This window comes from Carcharodon carcharias, chromosome 21, assembly GCF_017639515.1.
Source record: "Carcharodon carcharias isolate sCarCar2 chromosome 21, sCarCar2.pri, whole genome shotgun sequence".
NCBI lineage: Eukaryota > Metazoa > Chordata > Chondrichthyes > Lamniformes > Lamnidae > Carcharodon > Carcharodon carcharias.
The window spans coordinates 56,589,501-56,613,515 of NC_054487.1; the positions used below are offsets into that span (position 1 = coordinate 56,589,501).

Genomic DNA, 24,015 nt, shown 5'->3' on the forward strand with positions numbered 1-24,015 from the left:
GCAGAGGGATCTAGGGGTCCGAGTGCATGAATCACAAAAGGCTAGTATTCAAATACAGCAAGTAATTAGGAAAAGTAATAGACTACCATTTATTACAAGGAGAATTGAATACAAAAGTAGGCAGGTTATGCTTCAGTTATACAGAGCATTTGTGAAACCACATCTGGAGTAGACAGTGTACAGTATTGGTTTCCTTATTTAAGGAAGGATGTAAATGCATTGAAAGCAGTTCAAAGAAGGTTTACTAAACTAATACCTGGATTGGGCAGGTTGTCTTATGAGGAAAGGTTGGAAGGCTAGGCTTGTATCGCTGGAGCTTAGTAGAGTAAGAGGCAACTTGGTTGAAACATATAAAATCCTGAGGGGTCTTGACAGGATGGATGTGGAAAGGATGTTTCCTCTTGAGGGGGAATCTAGAACTAGGGGTCACTATTTAAAAATAAGAGGTCACCCATTTAGGAGAGTAATGAGGAGAATTTCCTCTTCTCAGAGGGCTTTGAGTCTTTGGAACTCTCTTCTTCAAAAAGCAGTGAAAGCAGTGTTGTCAAATGTTTTTAAGGCAAAGGCAGAGAGACTCTTGATCAGCAAGAGGATGAAAGGTTATTGGGGGTAGGTGGGAATGTGGAGTTGAGGTTACAATCAGATCAGCCATGATCTCACTGAATGATGGAGCAGGCTTGAAAGGCCAAGTGGCTTACTCCTGCTCCTAATTCGTATGTTCATATGTTGAAAGTCATCATTCTGTGTATGCCAATGATGGACCAGGAACCCAACTAAAGAAATTGTTGGATGCATGAGGGGTGAAATAGGACAGAAACAAAGAAGTGTGCCTATATCTTAACGAGAACCTAACTGTTTTTATTTCTTTAATCGAATAATGTAATTTTAATTAAAAATGGCAACCCAGTGTCTCCAAATGAGTTCATTAGAAGGGGCAGAGTAGAGTTTCTGCTTCTTTCTGCTAGTTTTACACCCAGATTCCAGCGCAAAAGTCAACCCTGACTTAAAGCACTTACTTCAAGGTTCTCTGTGATGTCTTATGATAGTTTGAGAGTCAATTTGTCTGAATCAGACCCCACCCAAAATTGACCACACCCTCCAGATTATCATTGAAAGTTTCCTTTATTTATAGAAGGCTCTTGCTTTTCTTAGGTGCACAGGTATTATTCATAGGCCCATTTACAAACTTTTTAATCATCAAACTACTTAATTTACTAAGAAACTGACTAGTGTACGAAAATCAAACGAGTAAAAATGGTTGTGTAGTCCTTTAAAACTCATTTTCGGGTTAAAATCAGACTACTCACTGGTGGAGTACTCAATAAATTTCTTGCAATAAATCCATTTTCAGCTGTACTTATAAAACAGCCCCACATTACCCTCCCAGATGCATCAATGAATAGTTTTTAATGCAAAGCAAAACTATGTTCTATTATTCAAGTGCACTGGTTTTTTGGAAGATTCTATCTTTGTGATTGTGCAAAGTGTGCATTTTTGGGGAAAGATGAGCTGTAAACCGAGCAGAGCAATTCGAGTTCTGGAGTCACATGTGACTCCAAACGTTAACTCTGTTTTTCTTCCCACAGAGGCTGCCTGAACTGCTATTTCCAGCATCCGGAGTATTTTGCTTTTATTTTCGCACATTTTACCCATTGCGCCCAAAATTCCTCTGTGACGACAGATGGACCTTAAAAACTTTGCCTCCCCGTTAGAGGGCGCGTTAAGGGGCTTTGTTAAGCGAGGGAGGCGCGCGCGCGTGGTGAGGGGACGCGCAGCTGCCTCCCCTGCCCCTGCCCAGGTGCGCGCACGCCGGGGGTGGGGTGGGTGGGGAGGCGCGTACGCTGGCGCTTTACCCAGCATGCGGCGGGTTGGCGCGGGGCCGCGCGTCAGTTATTTACAGCCCTGGCCAAGATGGCGGATCATGAGGAGCAGGTATCGGAGGAGGAGAAGGTGAGAGCGGCTGCTGCTGCTGCGGCGACTGGCTCAGTGAGCGAGCGGCCCTGCTCGCTCCCTCGCTGCACGCATTTAGAAAGGTGTGAGGATCGCCGGGCGGGCAGTGCTGTTGTCGTTGTTGGCTGTGGGGCCCCCTTGCCCTGCCCTGCCCGGGGCGGCTGCTTTTTTTGGGCCGGAGCCACTTTATTTTTAGCTCGGCCGCCGCCGGCCGCAGTCCTTGTACGGTCGTTTCATGGCGGTCGCCTGGGCAGTTACCCACTCCTCCCACCCTACACCCCCTCCAATCCACACCCCCCCCCCCCAAAAAAAAAAGCGGAGAGGGCAGGGCCCGTGTGGCCTGGGTTAGGGCCTGGGGAGGAGGGTTGGCGGTCGGGGTGGGGTCCTGCCATCCCGCCTCTGGGCTGTGGGACTGTGGAGCGGCCGCCTCCAGATGGCCGCACCCGGCCTGGAGGTTGGCTCCAGGGGCTGCTCAGTGTGGGGCTAGTGACCGGGAAGCTGGGGCGTGGCGCGGAGCAGTAGCCGGTGTCCGCCTGTTGTAATCTCTGTTCAAATTGTCAATCCCAAACCCACCCGATTGAGCCAGCGAGGGAGGTGAAGTAGCTGCTTTAGGGTAGCACAGTCAGCAAGTACTGAAGGAAATACTCAGGCTATATTTTACACGTTTTTATTTCCCTTTTAAAGATATATTTTAACACATTTCCTACTAGTTAAAATTAGAAAGCTATGATCTGTTTAACTGGCTTCGACCCCTTTTGTTCCCAGTTACCAAAAGTAGCAGCTTTGCTGAAAGCTCTTTCCCCTCTTCCTCCCCCCCCAACCAAACACCTACAATCCGAAACATGTTAACATCTGAAAGAGTTCAGTGCCAAACTGCCTGCAAAATCAGAACTGCAGGCCTTAAACTCTGCCCTATATCTCAAATATTACTTTGGATCAGAAATTCATTGAGCTTTATTCTCGCTGTTTAGGATGTCATTGGGCACTTAAGTAAATTTGCAACTTGATGCCTATCATAAATTATTTTAAGACTTACAAGAGTGAATATCAAGGTAGTTAATTTTAGTTTTTCTAGTAACACTTTGTTCTTGTCACTTGGCCTTCATCAGAATCCTGTACACTTTTGTTCCTGTCACATGATGTAAATAGAACAGTGGATTTCATATGGACAAAACTGTAGACCTGTGATGTTCCAGTTTGTTAAAAGTAATTCTACTGTATTTGACATATTTTCCGCTAATGGTATAATAAGCTGCATAGAGTTTTTGTGACATTGTGCAAAGCAGGATTGTAATAAGTCTAACTGACTGTCTCCTTAATGGTTTGAAGGGGGAACAAGAGAGCTTAACATAATTGCCCGAAATAGTTAAAGGAACATTTTGTGATTGACATTAGGGCTGCTTTCCACGTTGAAGCTGAATTGTTTAATCCTTAAATGTCTTGGTACCTTTTTAGATTATTTTAATGTGAGGTGATATGAAATTGAAGTTTTTGTTCACTGCACCTGTGACTGATTTGTGATGAATGTCATGTACCAATCTGAAGCCTTACAGGAAGTTTGCTTAAGTGAACGTTCAACAGTTTGTTGGTTTGTGACAAGAATATATCAATATTGACATTTCAAAGTCAAGTTATAAGCTGTTGCGTATAACTCGTCTTTTTGTAAGAGTATCCTGGAGCAATAAGTCATACTTGTGTGGCAGTGGAAGACTGTCCAAAGTTGTCACTAAGAACTTGGTAACTGAAATTGTGGGTATGCTATCAAGTATGTCATATACACGTCACACATTTTCTTCCTTTTCTGTTCTCTTTCCAGTCTTTGAAATATAGTTTCATGCACATGACAGTTCACTTGCATTCCTCGGCAAGATGAAAGAGCTTTAATCAGTTTTTAAAGTTGTAAAGAAGTTTCACTTCTGAGTGACATGGGTCATTTCTGTCTCAATTATTATTTAACAAACCATCTAGCCAGCAAAAGACAATAATGTGCCAAACTACTTTTAAAGCATGTCAGATCGTTTGTAATTTGTAGTGTGCTAGGGCTGTTAAGTTTAATTAATACAATGATGGTAAATGTAGTCATGTTACAGTAATATTTTGTTAGAGCAATGTTTTCTATGCTTGTTTTTAAAAAATTTGTGGATACTCCCTAAAGTTTATTTATTTCATGAACTAAAGTGTATGTGTGTGTGTAAAATGACTCCCTCAAAGCCTAAAGTTGTCATTGTGTTTGCTGGTTTAGGTCCTGGAACTATATACTGAAATCATAAGTATTAATTGATAGGCTTCGTTTTATGATCTATTAGTTGCTGTTCTTTTTGAGAAGAAAATATAGTTTTGTAAATTGCGTCCTATAACCTGCTCTTGGAGAATCTATCTTAAATTTACCGAAAACACAACTTTCCCAGGTTTTATAATTGATTTAGTGCTAATGGTGAAAAAAACTTCTCCAGACTCCTACATACCTTAAATTCTAGCAAAATACTTTATGCTTAAAATATGTAGTGCTTTGAACAAAATGCTGAACAGATTTTTGCAAAATATATAGTAAAGAGCAGGTAAAGAAAGATCAACCAGTTCATTGATCATGTCTCATCCTGACATGGTGTAACATCTAGACACCATTCCTACTGTCCCTCTGTGTTGCCCTCCCCACACCCCGGACATACATGCCTGCAATCTCTTGAGAGGCAATAAGAAAAATATAGCCATTGGCCAATTTCAGGGGAAATTTTTAGCTGCACTTTCCCAAAGGCAATCAAATATGTTCCAGTACAGCATGATGATTAGGGTATAAATCAGCTAAGGTTAAAGCTAAACCTAAGTTACACCATATTTCTATTCCCTGAAGTGTCCTAACCAAGTTAGGGGAGACTGCAGGGAGTCAGGTAGTTAAAGTTGCAGTATAAACATGTCCCTTCACTTTTGATTAACAAATTCTGCTGTTTAATAGAGGCCAGTCAGAACAATTATGTTCTCTTTCCTCCATCCTGGCTCTTGTTCTCTTTATGAAGATTAATTAGGAACCTTTCTACTTAGCAATTCTCAAATAATTACAGTTATCGAGTTTGTAATAATGGAGCAATATTCGGTGTCTGGTCTGGTGTGCATCATGTGATAGTTATGGTCCTTCTGAGTATTGTTGACCCAATTTCAGAAAAATATATTGCTTTTTTTGTTATTCAGTGGTATTCATTTATTAATGTTCACTTTTTAATGGTAAATATTAGGGAAATTGATATTTGAATCCATCACGAGCTTTCAATTAATAGCAATGACACCAACAAACAAGAAGCTTAAAGGGACGAGATTAGCAGCACAGCTAGAAATGCAGTCGTGAAGAGGATTCAGTAGTTAGGAGGGGCTTGACAGTCTTTTACAGTTCAGACCAACTGTCCCAGATACTTCATTGTTTCCTTTATGTTAGGGTAAGGCACACATTAAATAGACTAGAAAAGATTCTGTAAGATGTGAGACAATGCAGCACCAGCTATCATGGCCCATGTAGGTAAAGAAAAGCCTGAATGTAAATTCTAGGTGGAAAATAAGCTCAGGAGCAGGATCTTAATTTTATTGCCCCAGCCATATGGTAGAGTAGGACAAGAAAAATCAGTACATGGCTGATGTCTGCCAGGGAGAGGGATTCCGCTTTGGGTGTCAGCACCTATTCAGCTGTAGCCTGACTTTTGGAATAGGCAGGTTGCTAATGTACTGGCAAATAGTTAAATAGGGAAGTGATGAAGTATTTAAACTATGCTAGGAAAATAAAACAAACAGGATCAACTAATAGAGGAGGAGAGGTAAAGAAAGATAATGCAGAAAGCAATTTACCAGAAAGATTTGGAGTAGAGGAATAAAATCAAATGAGTTAATTATAAATGGGGAACCAAGTGTGACAGGTAAGGGGTAGCTTAGGCAAAAAAAAAGCATGGGGAATCAAAAAAAAACTCCAAATGCACTTTCTACAATATGTAGAATGCAAGAACTGGGAGAACCGGATGCAGTTATTTTTACTGAAGTATCTAGTTTTCATAGCATCACCAGAAACTTGATAGTTAATATGGTTGGAGCTCAAGGATTTTTAAAAGACCTCATTACATTAGTAGGGATCTATGACGTACAGATAGTGAAAACGAAATGGAAGAGGAAAGTCAGATTAGGGAGATGAGCAGGCATAACTAAATTAGTCTGAAAGATTTTAATTGAGACAGAGGAGAAATGGAGAAAAGGCAATGAAATTCTCAAATGTGGGTAGGATTACATTAGCAGCCAACAAGGAAAGAAACATTGCTAGATCTGGTTATGAGTAATAAATAGATCAGTTAGATGAGGTAAGTAGATTTAAGATCCGACTTTGGAGCAAAGATTAGATCACTGGCTGGTTAAGGGCTGATTTTAGAAAGTTGAGTACACTAGCTGAGGTAAGATGGAAGGAGAAATTGGACTCTAGAACAACAGTGGAATGTTTTAAAATGGGGGATTGCCAAGTTGTACGTTAAGTATATTCCATTAACAATAGACAATGTTAGTTTTACAGTTGAGGCTAGGAACCTACTAAAGTTAAATAAGAGGGCCTATGATGGCTCTTAAGAATAATGAAAATCACCTAAGTTAGAATGAGAAAACAATTGGCTCTTAGTTGAAAAAGGAAAGCCAAATGGAAGTAGGAAGAATTTTTGGGAAACATTTAAATGAACAATAAAGTGACCAATGACCAAAGTGAAATGTGGTCCCAAAGAGAAGATTGACACTTAAATACATCTGCAATTTTTTCATCTATAAGTATATCTCATTGGTCTTCAGCGAAGCATATTGGAGAAATGAATTCTGAAGTTGTTGAGTGAGATAACAGTATTATAATAAAAGAGAAAATGTAGATGCTTTAGTTAAGCTAAAGGAAGACAAGAGCACCAAGGTCCCATGGAATGCATCTGAGAATCCCGAGGGAGGAAATTCCAGTGCTCTAGGAATTGTTTCAGGGCAGAGTGATTGTCCATCAGAGGAGCAGAGAGTAACCAAAGTAGTATCAGTATTTTAAAGGAAGATGGATGTAATTCAGGTAATTGCAGACCAGTTAGCTTAACTTCTGTGGTAGGGAAAATTTGAGTCTTTCAATTAAGGATGAAATTACCATATATTTGGTTGGAGAAAATAGAAGTAGCCAGCATGAAGGGGCAATAGGGCTTGACAAACTTTCTAGAATTCTTGAGCTAATATGCCATAGATGGGAGGAATGCAGTGGTGGAAGGACCTTAGGAAAATCTTTGACAAAGGATTATACGAAAGATCATAAGAGAAGATTAAGGGGTATGGCGTTAGGGGAAGGATAGCAAACTGGATGTAAAAATTGGTTAGAAAGGAGTAAACTGAGTAGGAGTTGAGTTTTTTTAAAAGTTTTTCTTTCTCACTATAAAAGTGCCTGAACAAAAGTTTTGAAAGCTTCAAGTTGAGGCAGCACTACTGTATTTGTCATGATGCATAAAAAAATGAAAGGGGCTTGGAATCTGAAGGGCTGATGGGATGTGGTTGGTGATGCTGAGATCTCTATTAAAGCAGATTTTTAAAGGTGCTGTATTCAAATTGTGTGTAGGCAAGATAGGTGAAGGCTCAGCTACCATTAGAAGCTAGACAAGGCTAAAGAAGTTAGGGAGGCCAAAGAGGGAATTTGCAGATGTAATGAGACAATGGAGATCAGGAAGATTTGGGTGATAGATAAGTGGGATAGGATGAAACGACTGAGCTTCAGAAGAGTCAGAGTTTATGCAGGTTAGAACTTGAGATGCTAGCAGAGAGCGTTGGGAAAACTTCAGTCTGGGAATGGCAAAGGAGTAGATGACAGCTTCAGGTAGCAGTGAGATAGGGGCAAGGTAATAAGCTGCTGTAGTGATGGACTGGACATGGCATATGAAGCAGTGGAGTTCAGTGAAACATAGTGGTGTATGTGTGAAATATCATATGCTGACATGAAATGTGGTGAACCATCTAGCAGTGTTTAGATGTAGCCGTTCCAAACTTGGAATGTGCCTATATTATGTCATATGTTGTGGTGTCTCAAGGTTTTGAGGTGACAAATTAAGTTACCAAATAAGTAACAACTTTTGTTCAGTTATGGTTCCACTCTTGCAGGCATCTTATTTAAATGCCCATTCTTCAGTTGCAAACTTTAACAGGTTGATTGATTGTTGCGGCAAACAAATCATAGTTTTATCTAATGTTGACACATATACGCTATGCAGTCATTTTATTGATCAGTAATCTCTTCTTCCTTCCCCAACATGCAGAAAGTTCAAGCGTTTTAGCATGCTGACCATGCCCTTCTTGAGATTAGGTGAGATGACTTTGTTAGTAGAGGGAGGTAATAAACTAAAAATTTAGAGAATAAAATCCATGGTCAGGATGGATTATACTGAACAAATTAGAAGTTAGGGAAGAGATAGCAGAGGCATGTATATGTATATAAAAATTAATTAGAAAGGGGAGTAATGCCAGAAGACTAGCAGATAGCTAATGTAATTCCTATGGATAAAAAGGGACATGGAGCCAATCCAGCAAATGTTAGATAAATTAGCTTAAGGTTGGTGACAGGAAAGCTGTTGGAACCCTTACAGATATATTAGAAAACCTCTAGAAATGAAAAATACAATAGTCATTACAGATCCCAAAAGGGGAGGTTATGCTTGCCGACCAGATTGAATTCTTTGAAGAATTAGCCAGAGGATTACATAAGTATACTATAGTAGGCAACAAATTTAGATTCCTAAAAAGCCTTTTATAAGGTCTGGCTCATGATTGAGGTAGAATGGGGTGGAGGGAGCAGTAGCAAAATGGATACCAAGCTGGCTACAAACAGAAAACCGAGTAGGGAAAGTAATATTTAAAAGTATTTACTCATAAAATGGTGGGAATGGTGCTTGGACCATAGATATGTAGATGTTTCCATTTGCGGGCAAGGCCAGAAATAGGTGCCATAAATATCCACTAATGAAACCTGTAGGGAATTCAGGATAAACTTTTCTACCCAGAAAGTGGCTTAAATGTAGAACTTGCTACCATAATGAGTAGTTGAGGCAAATAGCATACATAGATGCATTCAAGGGGAAGCTAAATAATATCACAGGTGAAAATAATATAGGATGTGTTAAAGTTCGATGAAGTGGGATGGGATGGAGGCTTGTGTGGAGCATAACCACTGGCAAGGATCTTTAGGGTCAAATGGCTGTTTCTGTGCTGTAAATACGTTGTAATACATTTCAGCTAGCTGGAATGAATTACATAGAAACAGACTATTTTTCCTTTAAGGTCCATGCAGATGTTTATGCTCCACATGAACTTCCTCCACCTTTTTTTTCACTCTATGAACATATATTTATATTCCTTTCTCCCTCATTTATATATCTAGCTTCATCTTAATTGCTTCTCTGCTACTCCATATCTCACTTTATCTCAACTACTCCATATGATGGCAGAATAATGGAACAATGGTGTGTATTTATATAGTGCCTTTGACATACAAATTGTTCTACAACACTTTACAGTAGAGTACAGAGAATGGAACATCAAGACAAGGAAGACTTGAGAGTAAAGATGCATTTTGATAAGGATTTTCAATGAGGGAAAAATGGAAGTTTCCAGCGGAAATTGTAGAGGGCAGGCCTCCTGGGTGACATGAGTGCCTTAGAGAAGGTCCAAAGGACACCCAACCCAGACTGATAGCCAAAAGCCCTAAACTTAGTTGTCAGGCTCAGAAAAGTGGCCTTTGTTCATTGGATGTGCAGACTTGAAAGTAATATGATTTAAGGGTTTTTTTTAAATGATAAAGGAATTAGATGCTGTTTGACTGAAGAGGTTAACTTGGACTAGATATGAAAAGAAGTACTAGAGGGGGGATTGGTATAAAATGAGAATATATTTAGCTAGATGCTGGAAAGTATTTCTTTTCAATGAGTCATTAACCTTTGAAATTTACAAAACACACAGGTGTGGATTTTTATTTTGGGAAACGTGGAAGGTAAGAAATGTGATTTTAATTGCTATTTTGTTTATTGATATATCCAATCCTCTAAAAGGAGAATCCAGGAGCTGAAGCAGAGAGTGATAATCTTCTGTTTGATTCCTGGGCCTTGCAATCATTTACATGGGCAGCAGATAGGAAAGGATGTACTTCAAATCATGAAGTCCATTGACAGAACTCCCTGGTCACCTTGAACTCAAAGGTACTTAATGTACAAACCCATGAAACAAAAACAAAGTGCTGGTAAAACTCAGCAGGCCTGACAGCATCTGTGGAGAGAAAACTGAGTTAACATTTCAAGTCTGTATGACTTCAGAACCCATGATTTGGCCTGCCAAGTTGGAGGGAGGGGTTCAGGAAGTGAAGGTTTAAGTCACCAAGGATCAGGAGTTAATGAGTACAAAGACAAAATATATTTGAGAACATGTTGTCATGGGCTTTGGAAGGGTGGTAAATGGATTTGAGTTGGGAGAGGCGGAACAGGGCAAGTCATGCCAGAGGAATTAGGGAAGAAGCCAAAGTGTGTTTTGGTGATTGAGGCTGCTTCACTCCCTATGGATGGGACAAATAATGGGAAGTATGGGATAGGGAGGCCTCAGTGAGGGGAAAAGAATTGCTGCTTGAGCCATTAATTAAGGCTCAATTAATGCCAGATACCTATGGGCTTATCCATGACTAACCTGATTAGCAGTCTGTCCAGAATATGAAGTCTCTGTTGCTGACTTAAGTTTTTGATCTTAGTTTAATTATGATGGTTAAACGATTCATAATTAACATCTAGTCTAAATATTGGAAGTGTTTACAGAAAGTGTTTTGGTGTTTGGATTTTCCTTTAAATGTTAAGCAGATGGTGTTTGCAACACACATTGACGTAAAAGATCCCATGGCACTATTCAAAGAACAGAAGGGTTCTCCCGGTGTCCTGGCTAACATTTATCCCTCAGGCAGTACTCAAATTATCTGTTCGTTATCTCATTGCTGTTTGTGGAACCTTGCTACTTGCAAATTGACTGCCCTGTTTCCCAACATTACAACATGACTACACTTCTAAAGCACTTAGTACCAACCACTTTTGAACGTTTGAGGTCATGAAAGACACTGTACAAATGCATGTTCTTTAAGAAACTTTATCGAATTTTAGCTTAAGGGAAAGGAAAGGTGGGGTATTGAAGCTATAGTGATCATTGCAATATTGTAGCTGGTAATGAATATGCTGCAGTTGGATATGTTCAGAAAAGGAATTCTGAATTAGTGAATTTCCCCTTTTCTGGAACAGTTTCCTTTGACAAGATTTGACAACTTTAAATCAGGCATGAATGAACATATCCCCTGACCTATTTGGAAAGCCAGATTCTAGTTAGTTTTCTTCCATGCTTGTTTTACATTTTTTCACTTTAGCAGAGGGTATTAAAACAAGGAAAGCACAGACATGGTTACATTGAATAGAATTAATGGTACCGGAGGTAAATTCTTAGGGTATCCTATATTACAAGCTAAAGTGAAAGCTTGATCTGAAATTATGGGATGAGGTTAGAAGGGTGATAAGGGGTCAACTGCAGTAGTTGGAGATTTTAGTTTGCTGTAAATTGACAGACAATATATGTGTTGGCAAGACAAAGAAGATTTCTAGAGTTAATGAAAGGTTTTATGAGTTAACAAGGGAAGAAAAATTATGAATTTCAGTAATTGATCAAATCTCTAGCAGAATGGTGGGTGAAGCTTTAAATGAACATGTAATCGCATTTGACATTACAAGGATCATTATAAAAACCCAAAGTGCTTGAAGTCTTGTCAGTGAGTTTGGCAGGTTTACATATGGCTAAGAGAGTAGAGAACCTATCGTCATCATTTAAGGTGACTCAGAATGAAGTAGACCAATGCATACTTGTACAAAGCAAATGGACCAAGCTTAAAGGCTCACCTGTCTGGTTGAAGGGGATAACCAAATAACTTACAAAGAAAGTAAATGCATTTAAGGCCATGAAGAAAAATGGCACAGCATTAAAACAAAAACAATACAAATAGGTGTGCCAGGAGTGTAAAACAAAATGCAACTGAATGTCGAAGAGAAATTTTGAGTTAAATATGACAAGAAAAGTGAAGTATGTTATTTAGTTATATTAAGAGATAAAGAAAATCTAGGGGTTGGTTTGGGCCACTGAAATTCATCTTGGATGAGAACCTGACAACATAATGTATCTCAAACTGCAAGATTCATGGGATGTTGGGTATTGCTGGCTAGGCCACCTTTTATTAACTATCCCTAATTGCCCTTGAGAAGGTAGTGATGAGCTGCCACCTTAAACCACTGCAGTCCCTGTGGCGTAGGTACACCCACAGTGCTGTTAGGGAGGGAGCTTCAGGATTTTGACCCAGCAACATGAAGATATGGCGATATATTACCAAGTCAGGAGGGTGAGTGGCTCAGAGGGGAACTTCAGGTGAAGGTGTTCCCATGTGTCAGCTGCCCTTGTCCTTTTTAGATGGTAATCATCGTTGGTTTGGAAAGTGCTGTCAAAGGAGCCTTGGTGTGTTGCTGCAGTGCATCTTGTAGATGGTATACACTGCTGCAACTGTGCATCGGTGGTGGGGGTAGTGAATGTTTGCAGATGGGGTGTCAATCAAACGAGCTGCTGTGTCCTGGATGATGTCAAGCTTCTTGAGCGTTGTTGGAGCTGCAGTCATCCAGGCAAGTGGAGAGTATTCCATCACAGGCTTTGGGCAGTCAGGAGGTTAGTTACTTGCCGCAGGATTCCTAGCCTCTGACCTCTTGTAGCCACAGTATTTCTATGGTTAGTCCAGTTCAGTTTCTGGTCAATGGTAACCCCCAAGTGCCTCAGTTATTACCAAAGAGGGGGCAGGCAATTATCTTGATCTGGAAAGGGAGATGGAGGGTGTGGCAGAGATAAGTTATGACACTATCCATATTACTATTGGCATTGCGCATTTCAGTAAATTCATCCAAGCCATCTTATGCAACAGTTCACTAATTTAGCAAGGAGTGTTGCAGATGAGCCTGATCCTATGTTCAATGGAAGTCCATTAATCCATGCAGTAATGCAGATTATTGGATAGCAGTTGGCTGCTGTTCACCTTATCAGTTACCACCCACTCTAAATCCTATTGTCAAGGCTGATTAACACACCTTTGCTGTCCTGGCTGCAGGTAATAACTTGTCACGAATGAGATTTGGGACTTGCATGTTCTTTTGAGAATATTTCCAAATATTTACCCAAAGGTAATATTTGTGACACAGGTGCATTAAGATGCCTGTCTTAAGTTTCTAAATGTGTGTATTATGCTTTAGTTATAACCCAGGTGCTTGCAGGGCTATTATCTGCTTTGAGTGGTGCATCATGTTGTACTGCTGGCTACACTTTGGTCTGTGATAAGGAGAAAACAGAGCTCTACAAGTTCCACTACTGGTCAGTTAGCTTCAGCTTTTCTAACATTTTAGTATGAAAGTGGTCCAATGAACTGCATTTTAAAGTTAAAAACATGCTACTGTGGGTCTCAAGGACTGAAGAGCTTCAGTTATACTTACCCAGGTTTCAAAAGTTTAGCATACCTCTGAACATCTATCAATTATTTTGAAAATGAAGTGAGAATTCACAAACCATATGCTTGAGACTCATTTTTTGATTTCCCTTCAGGGCTAAAATTAAGGATAAGGGGGTTATCTTAGAGACGGTTCTTGCCTTCACTCAGGTACTCCTGAAGTGACATGGCTTTCAATCATAGCTCACTGGAAATCAGAAGGTTGTGGGTTCAAGTCCGACTCCAGAGACTTGAGCACATCATTTAGACTGACATCTAAGGGAGTGCCATCTTTCAGATGAGACATTAAACCAAGGCGTACTTAAATGAGTGTGTGAAAGATTTCATGGCACTATTTAAAGAAGAGCAGAGAGTGTTCTTAGGGTTCTGGCCAATATGCATCTTTCAATCAGCATAACTCTATCTATTTTAAGTAATCATTGTTTTGGGATCTTGCTCTGTGTAAATTGGTTGCTGTACTTCCTACATCAGTGCAGGAAAAGACACTGACTGCAAAACTGACTTAATGATTATAAGATGCTGTATAAGTGAAAGTTCTTGTTTCCCCCACTTCCAAGTGACATTGCCAGCAGTAGCAGCATGGCAGTGCATTCCTCTTACCTAGAGAGGTCAAATGTTGCTTTACTCCACTCTTTTGAACTGTGATATTTAATTGGTAACTTTGCTTCCTGATTTCAGTCCAAGCTCCAGCTGCTGATTTTAAACCTGGGTAAACAAGGGTTGCAATCAGCAATGTGCAGGGAGGTACAATGTACATGAATGCATTGGTTGAAATGAGAAGCATTAGGTAAATTTTTAATTGTGAATGCCAACCAACATAGAGGTGCTAATTAGCAACGTTTACCCCTTACTGAAGTGGAATTGTGGTGAAGCTGTTATGCCTGTATGTATATATGGTGACAAAAATAGTGCTAAACTGTACTGAGTTTCTGAATCAGGCTGAACAAGTAAAACAAAACAAAGGAAACACAAGTATATTTAGGGTAGTGTTGGAATGCACTGTAGTAGTACTGTATTATAAGAGTCAATCTCATGTAAATGTCAATCGTGTGATTTTTAGCTTGAAACCAAAATCTTTAACTTAACTAGTGTAAAAGTTGACCCTAGTTTTTCAGGGAACAAAAGCCCAAAAATTTCAGAACCAAAGTATAATCCTAGAGATGTTCATGATTTGATTTCAGTGCAAATGTATAAATGTTATTTAAAAATGAGAACTGGTAAGTAAAACATTTATACATTTTGTTTTTATTTAAATGTTTAAAGTGATCAGATTATGAATTATATAAATTCTTTAGTGTTAATTTTTACTTTATTCCATTGTGATGGTTTGTTTTGGATTTCACTTGGACCCAAATCAAGTACACATGCCAACTCCTCAAACATCACCTGTGTAAAAGTCAACCCCAGGACTTTTGTCCTAAAAAATTGGTCTCAAAAATCTGACTTTTACATGAGTATATGCAGTCTATCACAAAGTGAACCATTAAGCACTTTCAATGTTATTGGAAGGCAGTTGCTGTTAATGAAACCTGATTTATTTTCCTCTTCATTTTGATATTTTACAAATGATGAGTGGAATGTAGAAGGTTAAAAATGGTGAACCATATAATTCAATAAAGAGTTTTGATAAAATTCTGTATTCTTTTGTTCTCAATTAGGAGCATTAAAACTTGAGCTATTTTAAACTTGAGTGTAAGTTATGGATGAAAATTAATTAGAAAGTCTCTTTTAATTACAGGTGCGCATAGCAGCAAACTTCATTACTCATGCTCCACCAGGAGAATTCAATGAAGTTTTTAATGGTGAGTTCTGTTAAATTGCTTATAAGGTGACTGTGCCTTTTCATTTTATTTGTAAGGGTGCAACTCGGGAGCCTAATTGTTAACTCTTAATTATGGTTGAGAATTAACAGATACAAGCTTGCAGAAAACTACAGGATGACTATTCTGTATTTACAGTAGTTATCATCTAAGATTGTGAAAATACAGCATGGTAACCTTGTGTACTTGTATGCCAGATTAAATTTGAACTTCCTGTCAAGCTGCTTGGGTGAAACAAAAAGGTATAGCCTTTCAGAGGGATGGAACGTGAACAGTGCTATTCTTGTCCAGGTGGTAGTTCATCAATATTGCATGCCTGGGATTACATTTTCTGCTCTCCTGATCAGCATCCTGTCCACTTTTTATTCATGCACCTGGTTATTTATGCAACCTGAGCAACTAGACTTATTGGTACACAGTATCTGAAAGTCAGTTTTGCACCACTTTAAATGGATTCAGCTTCAACAGAAGCTCCTTGTGATGGTTATGCCTTGCTTGTTCCCTTATTACTCATTGGACCAGATTTTGCTGTCAGATGGAAAGAATTGGTGCTCGCCATTCTATACTGACAGCTGCCCACAGAAGTTTTTACAAGCTTTGGAAATTTGATCGAATCAGAAGTTTTTAAATCCAGCCAGTCCCCTCTAGACATTTGTGGCCTGTGTGAGCAGGGCGAGAAACAGTGAGGCTGTTTCAAACATCAGATTGAAAGATCCTCAGAGATATGCAGTGTCTAAACTAGGATGTGCAAAGCAGGAAGTTTAAATTAGGTTCAAATCATGTCGAGAAAGGGAAATAAAGATTGGGAAAATAGATGGGATTAAGAAAGAGAGATGAGACAAAATTGTTTTTAAATTTTATTAAATCTCCAAGCTAATTAACTTCTGCAGAAATCAGAGCCTGTGATTTGTAAGATTAAATTTTCAGGATCAGAGGGGTTGCCACAATGTTCATTCTTTGGAGCGGTTTGATCCAACCGAGTGGCTTGCTAGGCCGCTTCAGGGCAGTTAAGAGTCAACTATGTTGGTGTGGGATTTGGGTGACAGGCCAGACCAGGGTTGGCCAGCTGGTTTCATTCCCCAAAAAGGCATTATTGTTCCAATCGAGTTTGACAATTTCATCATCATTTTTACTGTTACCAGTTTTATTTTCAAATTTTTAAAAAACTCTATTCAAATTCTCAAACTCCATGTTAGGATTTGAACATTCATTCTTTGGTTTATTAGTCCAGGCCTCTGGATTACTGGCCCAGTAACAGATGCACCGCAACATTTAGTAAGCGAGGATATAAAGCCCTCAACCATGAAAAGACATTTGTACACCCTCTTACTAGTTTATCAATAAATGCATAAAACAGTTAAAATACAAATGACTGTTGAAATCATGTACCCAACAATGGTGTCCACTACTGATTTTTTTTAAATTACTAATCAGAAATCCATTATTGACATCTGGATCCCCAAATAGCCCCATGTGGAAATTGATATATCTGAAAGCATTGTGGAATTGAGCATTTTCAACCTTTTGTTCATTTGTACAAAGGTTATTATTGGGTATCTCTAGCAGTTAAAGGTTAGCAAATGAAGAGGAAGTTGAAGACAAAAAGCTAGAGCAGGAGACTTGAAGCTTTTACATGTAACCAGAGTAAACTCTTGACTAGCAAATTTGTGCAAACATGTTATTGGTTGATTGAGTTCCTTTCCAGTGAATAATTTCCTGGGAACATCTCTTCTCCCCAAAGTGTTGCTGTTTGAGTATTCTTGTACGTATCACATTTTTTCTCCCTTTCTCCAAAGTTGCCTTTATGTCCATGACAGTTATGGGCATGCAGAAAGTCAGTCATAATTCTTGTATTCCTATTCGCACATTATTTGAATAATGAGATACTCTGTTCACTGCAAGTACCAGATGGACATGTTGACCATGTAAAATACTTGTCTTTTAGTAAGATAATGCTTTCAGATTTATTTCTCTTGAATTAGCGTGGGAACTGTCTTTAATTTAAGAACTTTAAAAACAGTGAAATAATTATTTTTTCGTATATATAATATGGATACAGTAACATAGTGATAATGTTACTTAACTAGTTATTAAGAGGCCCAGATTGATGCTCCAGAAACATGAGTTCAAAACCCACTAAGTCAGCTAATGGAATTTAAATTTAAATAATTAATAAATGTGGAATTAAAGCTTGTAACAGTAATGATAGTCATGAAATTACCAGTTGTCATAAAAACCCATCTGGTTCACTAATGGCCTTCATGGGAGGTGCTATGACTACTGGACTTGATAAGACAGGTATGTTTTAAACTGCCTCCTTTAATTCAAAGTGAAATGTAGCTGTTTAGCGAGGGGAATATGACCACCTATGAAATCTGTCATGATCAAGCCCATGTGACCTGGTTGTCATGGGGATAGAGGCTGAAAGTAAGGTGCAAGTTTTAACACCTGGGCACAAAGGCGGCGAGCTGGTCTTGCTGTGTGCAGACTCATAGACTCTTAGTCAGACACAGATTTGGGGAAGTCAGCCAAAAGAAGGTGCTCCTATGCCCAGCAGAGGAAAAGGGCTGTTTTGGGTTAACCACCAAGCAGAGTGCTGGTGAGGATGGATTCCCTGTTTGAAGAGGCTGTGTGTGTGGAGAATTAAAGACCAAGGAGTCGCCAGAGGGTGCCCAGCTACTGGAAGTCCATTTGGTTCTGCTCATAAAATTGAGTGAGGGAACTTTGTTTGAAAGGACACTAGAAGAGTCACCTTGGTGGGACTTAAAAGGCTACATCTCTGCTGAGAGTGTGATGTCATGTATAAATGTGGAGTGGGGTTTTGATTGTGTTAAAGTCATTTGGAAGTACCTTTTATGTGGTTTAATGTATTTGCCTACCAAATCTTCAGCTGATTTTGAATTGCTACAGCAAAAGTCTTAAAACATGAAATCCTGCCATGTGGTTACATCAATGACTGGGAAATTTATATATATTTTTAAGTTATCTGTATCTGCAAGGTTCGTAATGAAAGCAAGTCTGTCCTCCTTTTCCAGTCTGGCCTAAATGTAACTCCAGTACATTTGACTTTTAACTGCCCTCTGAAATGGCCTAACAAACCAGTTCTAGAGAAAAATTGAAGAAGAATAAACCCAGATGGACCATCCAATATTGGCACTAAAATGACAAAGACACACTGTCCAATCAACCCTGCAAAGCCACCCTCATTAACATCTGGGAACTTCCCAAAATTGAGAGAGCTGTCCCACTTGACTAGTCAAGCAAAAGTCTGACGTAGCCATACTCAGTGGATCGTACCCTACAGACAACGTCCCAGACTCATCCATCACCATTCCTTGGGTATGCCATGATCCATTGGTAGAACAGACCCACCAGAGATGCTGGCACAGTGGTATACAATCGGGAAGGAATGACCCTGGGAGTCCTCAACATTGACTGTAGACCCCATGCTAATGGCATCAGGTCAAACATGGACTAGAAAGCCTGCTGAGTACCACAAACTACCACCATACCCTCCACTGATGAATCATTGTACTTCCATGTTGAACACCACTTGGAAGAAGCACTGAGGGTGCAAGGGAACATAATGTGCCCTGGCTGGGGGACTTCAGTGTTCATCACCTAGAGTGGCTGAGTCACATCACGACTGGCTGAGCTCTGAAGGACACATCTGCTGGACTGAGCCAGCAGCAGATGGTGAGAGAATGAACAAAAGGGGAAAACCTACTTGACCTCTCCCTCACCAATCTCCCTGTTGCCAGTGCACCTGTTCATGACAGAATTGGCAGGAGTGACTACAGCACAGTGATTGTGAAAACAAAATCCTATCTTCATACTGAGGATTCACTCCATGTTGTGTGGCGTTACCATCATGCTGAATGCTGAAGAAGAAATCTAGCAGCTGAAAACAGGGCATCCCTGATGTGCAGTGAGCCATCAGCAGCAGAATTGTATTTGACCATAATCTGTAACCTCATGTCTGGGTATATCCCTCACCCTACCATTACCATCAAGCTGGGGGTTCAACCCTGGTTCATGGAGGAGTGCAACTGAGTATGCTAGGCCAGCACAAGGTATATCTAAAAATGAAGTGCAAACCTGGTGAAGCTACAACACAGGACTTAGATGAATGCTAAACCATGGATGCAATATGCAACAGACACAGCTAAATGATCCCACAACCAAAGGATCAGATCCACGATCTGCATTCCTGCAACATCAGTCATGAACGGTGGTAGACAATTAAACAACTAACCAGAGAAGATCCAACAAACAACCCCATCCTCAATGATTTCAGTGCAGAAGACAAGGCTGAAGCACTTGTAACCATTTTCAGCCAGGAATGCCAAGTGGATGTTCCATTCCTGCTGCCTCTGAATACCCCAGCATCAAAGGTGCCAATCTTCAGTCAATTCAATTCACTCCATGTGATATCAAGAAACAGCTGAAAGCACTGGATACAACAGAAGCCCGACAGCATCTCGGCTGTAGTACTGGAGATTTGTGGTCCAGAGCTAACTGTGCTCAGAGCCAAGCTGTTCTAATATAGCTGCAACACTACCATACTTTTGGGTAGATGTTAAATTGCCCAGGTACGTCCTGTTCTCAAAGGACAAATTCAGCCAATTATTGCCCCATCAGTCTCCTCTCACCATCAGTAGTGATGGAAGGTGTCTTCAGTGTTGTCAAGTGGCACTTAGTCACCAATAACCACACCAGTGTTCAGTTTGGGTTCTGGTGGGGGGTGGGATACACCATTGAGCAGAAGTGTAACTGGACCAGTCAAATAAATATTATAGCTGCAAGAATAGGTCAGAGGCTGAGGATTCTGCGCTGAGCAACTCTCCTCCAATCACATCATCTTGACTTGGAACTATATTGTTGTTCCTCTAAAATCACTGGGTCAAATTTCTGGAAGTCCCTCCCTAATAGCGTTGTGGATATACCTGCAACACAGACTGCAGCGGTTCAAGAAAGTGACTTGCCCCCACCTTAAGGGCAATTAGGGATGGGTAACAAATGCCAGCCTTGATAGCAGCGCTCACAACACGTGAATTAATTTTTAAAAAGTTTCCCAGTGCTGATTTGAAGATTTATTACTGCAGTTATATGTAGTCTGTTAGCATAACTCCTCCATCATTCCTGAATTGTGCTTTTTGTTGCCATGACTAACTCAGCACTATTGTTAAACTTGCCACCAGATGTGCGGTTGCTGCTCAATGAGGACAATCTTCTCAGGGAGGGTACAGCACAGTAAGTAGAGTTATGGCTTAACTATTCAAATACTAAATCTGTATAATTGCAAAATAAATGTTTCTTATAATTATTTAGACAATAGTATGATCAATCAAAAACAAACTCCATATGACACAACCTTTCAAATATGGGGAGATTTCCTTTTCAGTATTAGTTGCGTTCTGCTCTGCATCAGAACTTTAGTTCTGCCTGCAATGAGGCAGGTAGACCAGGCGTCTTGCTTACAGGTCATTGGCTTTTGGCCAAACGCTGGGAGGCAAAGATCCACAAAGGTTTTAGGGACCCCATAACATTGCAGTAAATTCTCTGCAGAGATAATTCACTGCCCTACCCAGAATACTGTCAAGTTCTTGAAACATTACATGAAGACTGAACTTTACATGAAAGCCAGCAAAAATATGAATAGTGCAGTTTTTTCAGCACTTTGCTCCCCATTGCCTTGTTGCTGGATACTGTCCCCTAGAGGGCAGTGACTGATTCTGAACATTGACAGGAAGTTCAGTACAAGGGGTATCACAGCCCAGCCCAGCCTGATCCTGCCCCTCACCCTATCTTTGCATGTGTAGAATTTTTGTATTTAAAATGAAAGTATTTCACTGTGCAATGCAGATGACCATTTTAGTGTTCTAAAAATGAAATAAAAATCTTCCTTGTTGCAAAAATTTATTAAATGCTCTAAATTGCTTTTATTATGTTAAGTTTTCCCCCAATAGGGCTTTGTAAAATTTGAATATTTGGGGAGCTAACTATTTTAGCTGCATGTGTTTGTACTTAGGGAAATCTAGCCTTTCTGTACATTATAACCTAATATTTTGATTTTTATTCATAATCTAATTTTAGTGCCTTTGCACAGTATAATGTGGACCAGTTTACTCCAGCAAAAATTGATGGATATGATGATCAGGTATGGAATAATCTGTCATCTTGAAACTGCTAATATATAAAATTGACATGAGCACGTTTAACTTCACATACGGTAATTGTTAATTTTATTGCATATCTGTGCTGTACTTCCCAAAGCAAATATTTAACTCCTGTCTTGTGGGGAAGGTGGAAGAGGAGATCTGTGGGTGAGCAAGCTCAGCTGTCTGTGTTGGCAACAGAATTAGAGGTATGGTCACTGATGGCCTTTTTGTTATATTTGAGTCTCCAGTTCCCAGATGGTGAGCTTCTGATCTAATGTTTGATTAGCCAGCTAAATTTCAGCAAGATATTTATTTTGATTCTTTATTGCAAATTTTCGTCATGGCATCAGCGATTCAACATAAAAAGAAGCTAAAATCTTTTCATTTATACTTTTCGTGGACCAAGTGACGAAGCAATTGAACCTATTTTTGTGGTGATGAAGACCATTCCTGTAGCAGCCTGCTGATTCTGTATTCCTACAGAGAGGATAATTGAGCTGCCACCTGCTATTGCTTAACCAGAAGTGAATGACATTGCTTTTTAAAACATCATATCCTATTCCATTGCCCATTTTTTCAATAAAGTTTAAAAAGTGGAATTAATTCATAAAATAATTAAATTATTTCCTGATCAGTGTTGCCAACTTAGTTTGATTATTAACTCTACTAACTGTCTCCCACTAGATAAAATGGCCAATTTACATTATTTAACAAAGTACACCTAATTCTACTGACTTTATAGCACTAGGTACTGGTTTATTTATAAGTATGTTGCAGATATAGCATAACTATCAACGAAATAAATTAGAGTAACATCAGCTTATTCAGTTTTGAAAATGCAAGATCTTGCTGATGGACGTAATTTCACAATGAAAAGCCATTTTCCATAGTTGAAAAGTAAGATTCTTTCATTTCCAGTCAGAGTAATAATTCTTGTGTTCCTACTCGCACATTATTTGAATAATGAGATGTTCTGTTCACTGCAAGTACCAGATGGACATGTTGGCCATGTAACATACCTGTTCTTTTAGTAAGATATTGCTTTCAGATTTATTTCTCTTGAATTAGCATGGGAACTCTCTTTAATTTAAGAACTTTAAAAACATAGAAATAATTTTTCATATATATATGGATACAGTAGCATAGTGATAATGCTACTCGACTAGTTATCAAGAGGCCCAGACTGATGCTCCAGAAACATGACTTCAAATCCCACTAAGTCAGCTATTGGAATTTAAATTTAAATAATTAATAAATGTGGAATTAAAGCTTGTAACAGTAATGATAGTCATGAAGTTACCAGTTTGTCATAAAAACCCATCTGGTTCACTAATGGCCTTCATGGGAGGTGTTACGACTATTGGACTTGATAAGACGGGTATGTTTTAAACTGCTTCCTTTAATTCAAAGTGAAAAGGAACTGTTTAGGGGGGGATTATGATCCCTATGAAATCTGTCACAATTAAGCCCATGTGACCTGGTTGTTACAGGGACAGAGGCCAAGGTCAAAACTTGCTGAAAGTAAGGTGCAAGTTTTAACACCTGGGCACAAAGGAAGCAGCGAGCTGGTCTTGCTGTGCGCCGACTCATAGACTCTTAGTTAGACACAGAGGTTTGGGAAGTCAACTAAAAAAAGGTGCCGCAATGCCCAACAGAGGAAAAGCGCTGTTTTGGGTTAACCACCAAGCAGAGTGCTGGTGAGGATGGATTCCCTGTTTGGAAAGACTAGGCTTGTGGAGAATTAAAAGACCAAGGAGTCGCCAGAGGGTGCCCAGCTACTGGAAGTCCATTTGGTTATGCTCAAAAGATTGAGTGAGGGGACTTTGTTTGAAAGGACACTAGAAGAGTCACCTTGGTGGGACTTACAAGACTGCACCTCTGCTGAGAGTGTGATGTAATGTATAAATGTGGGTTTTGGTTGTGTTAGAAGTCAATTGGAAGTACCTTTTATGTGGTTTAATGTATTTGCCTACCAAATCTTTAGCCGATGTTGATTTTGATTTATTATAGTAAAAGTCTTAAAACATGAAATCCTGTCATGTGATTGTCGGTCACTGGAAAATTTATATTAAATTATCAGTCTCTGCAAGGTGTGTAACAATAAGAAGTCTGTTCTCCTTTCCCAATCTGACCCCGAATGTAACTCCAGTACAGTTGACTTTTAACTGCCCTTTGAAATGGCTTTCATTTTCCCTCCCTCGGGGAGGCAGTGGCATGGTGGTATTCCACTGGACTAGTCTGCTACCGGATAAAATGACAAATTTAAATTATTTAACAAAGTAAACATAATTCTACTAACTTTATGGCACTAGGTGTCAGTTAATGCCTAAGTATGTTGCAGATATAGCATTATTAATGAAATGAATTAGAATAACATCAACTTATTCAGAATTCTGAAAATGCAAGATCTTGCATTTGGGGGTACTCCAGAGACCCAGAGTAATTTTCTGGGGACCTGGGTTTGAATCTCACCATGGCAGATGGTAGGATTTGAAGTGAATAAAAAATCTTGAAT

The 24,015-nt window shown here is 39.5% G+C and overlaps 1 protein-coding gene across 1 annotated transcript in view; it reads left to right on the top strand.

Annotated features, from left to right (window-relative positions):
- Positions 1 to 1,852: 1,852 nt before the first annotated feature.
- The window catches only part of LOC121293129 (F-actin-capping protein subunit alpha-2), a 35,803-nt gene continuing 13,640 nt past the window's right edge, over positions 1,853 to 24,015 (top strand). The window contains exons 1-4 of the mRNA XM_041215840.1: positions 1,853 to 1,950; positions 15,258 to 15,321; positions 20,541 to 20,592; positions 21,436 to 21,499. Of these exons, the coding sequence (XP_041071774.1) occupies positions 1,912 to 1,950; positions 15,258 to 15,321; positions 20,541 to 20,592; positions 21,436 to 21,499 (219 nt within the window). The 5' untranslated portion in view covers positions 1,853 to 1,911. The remainder of the gene's footprint in view (positions 1,951 to 15,257; positions 15,322 to 20,540; positions 20,593 to 21,435; positions 21,500 to 24,015) is intronic.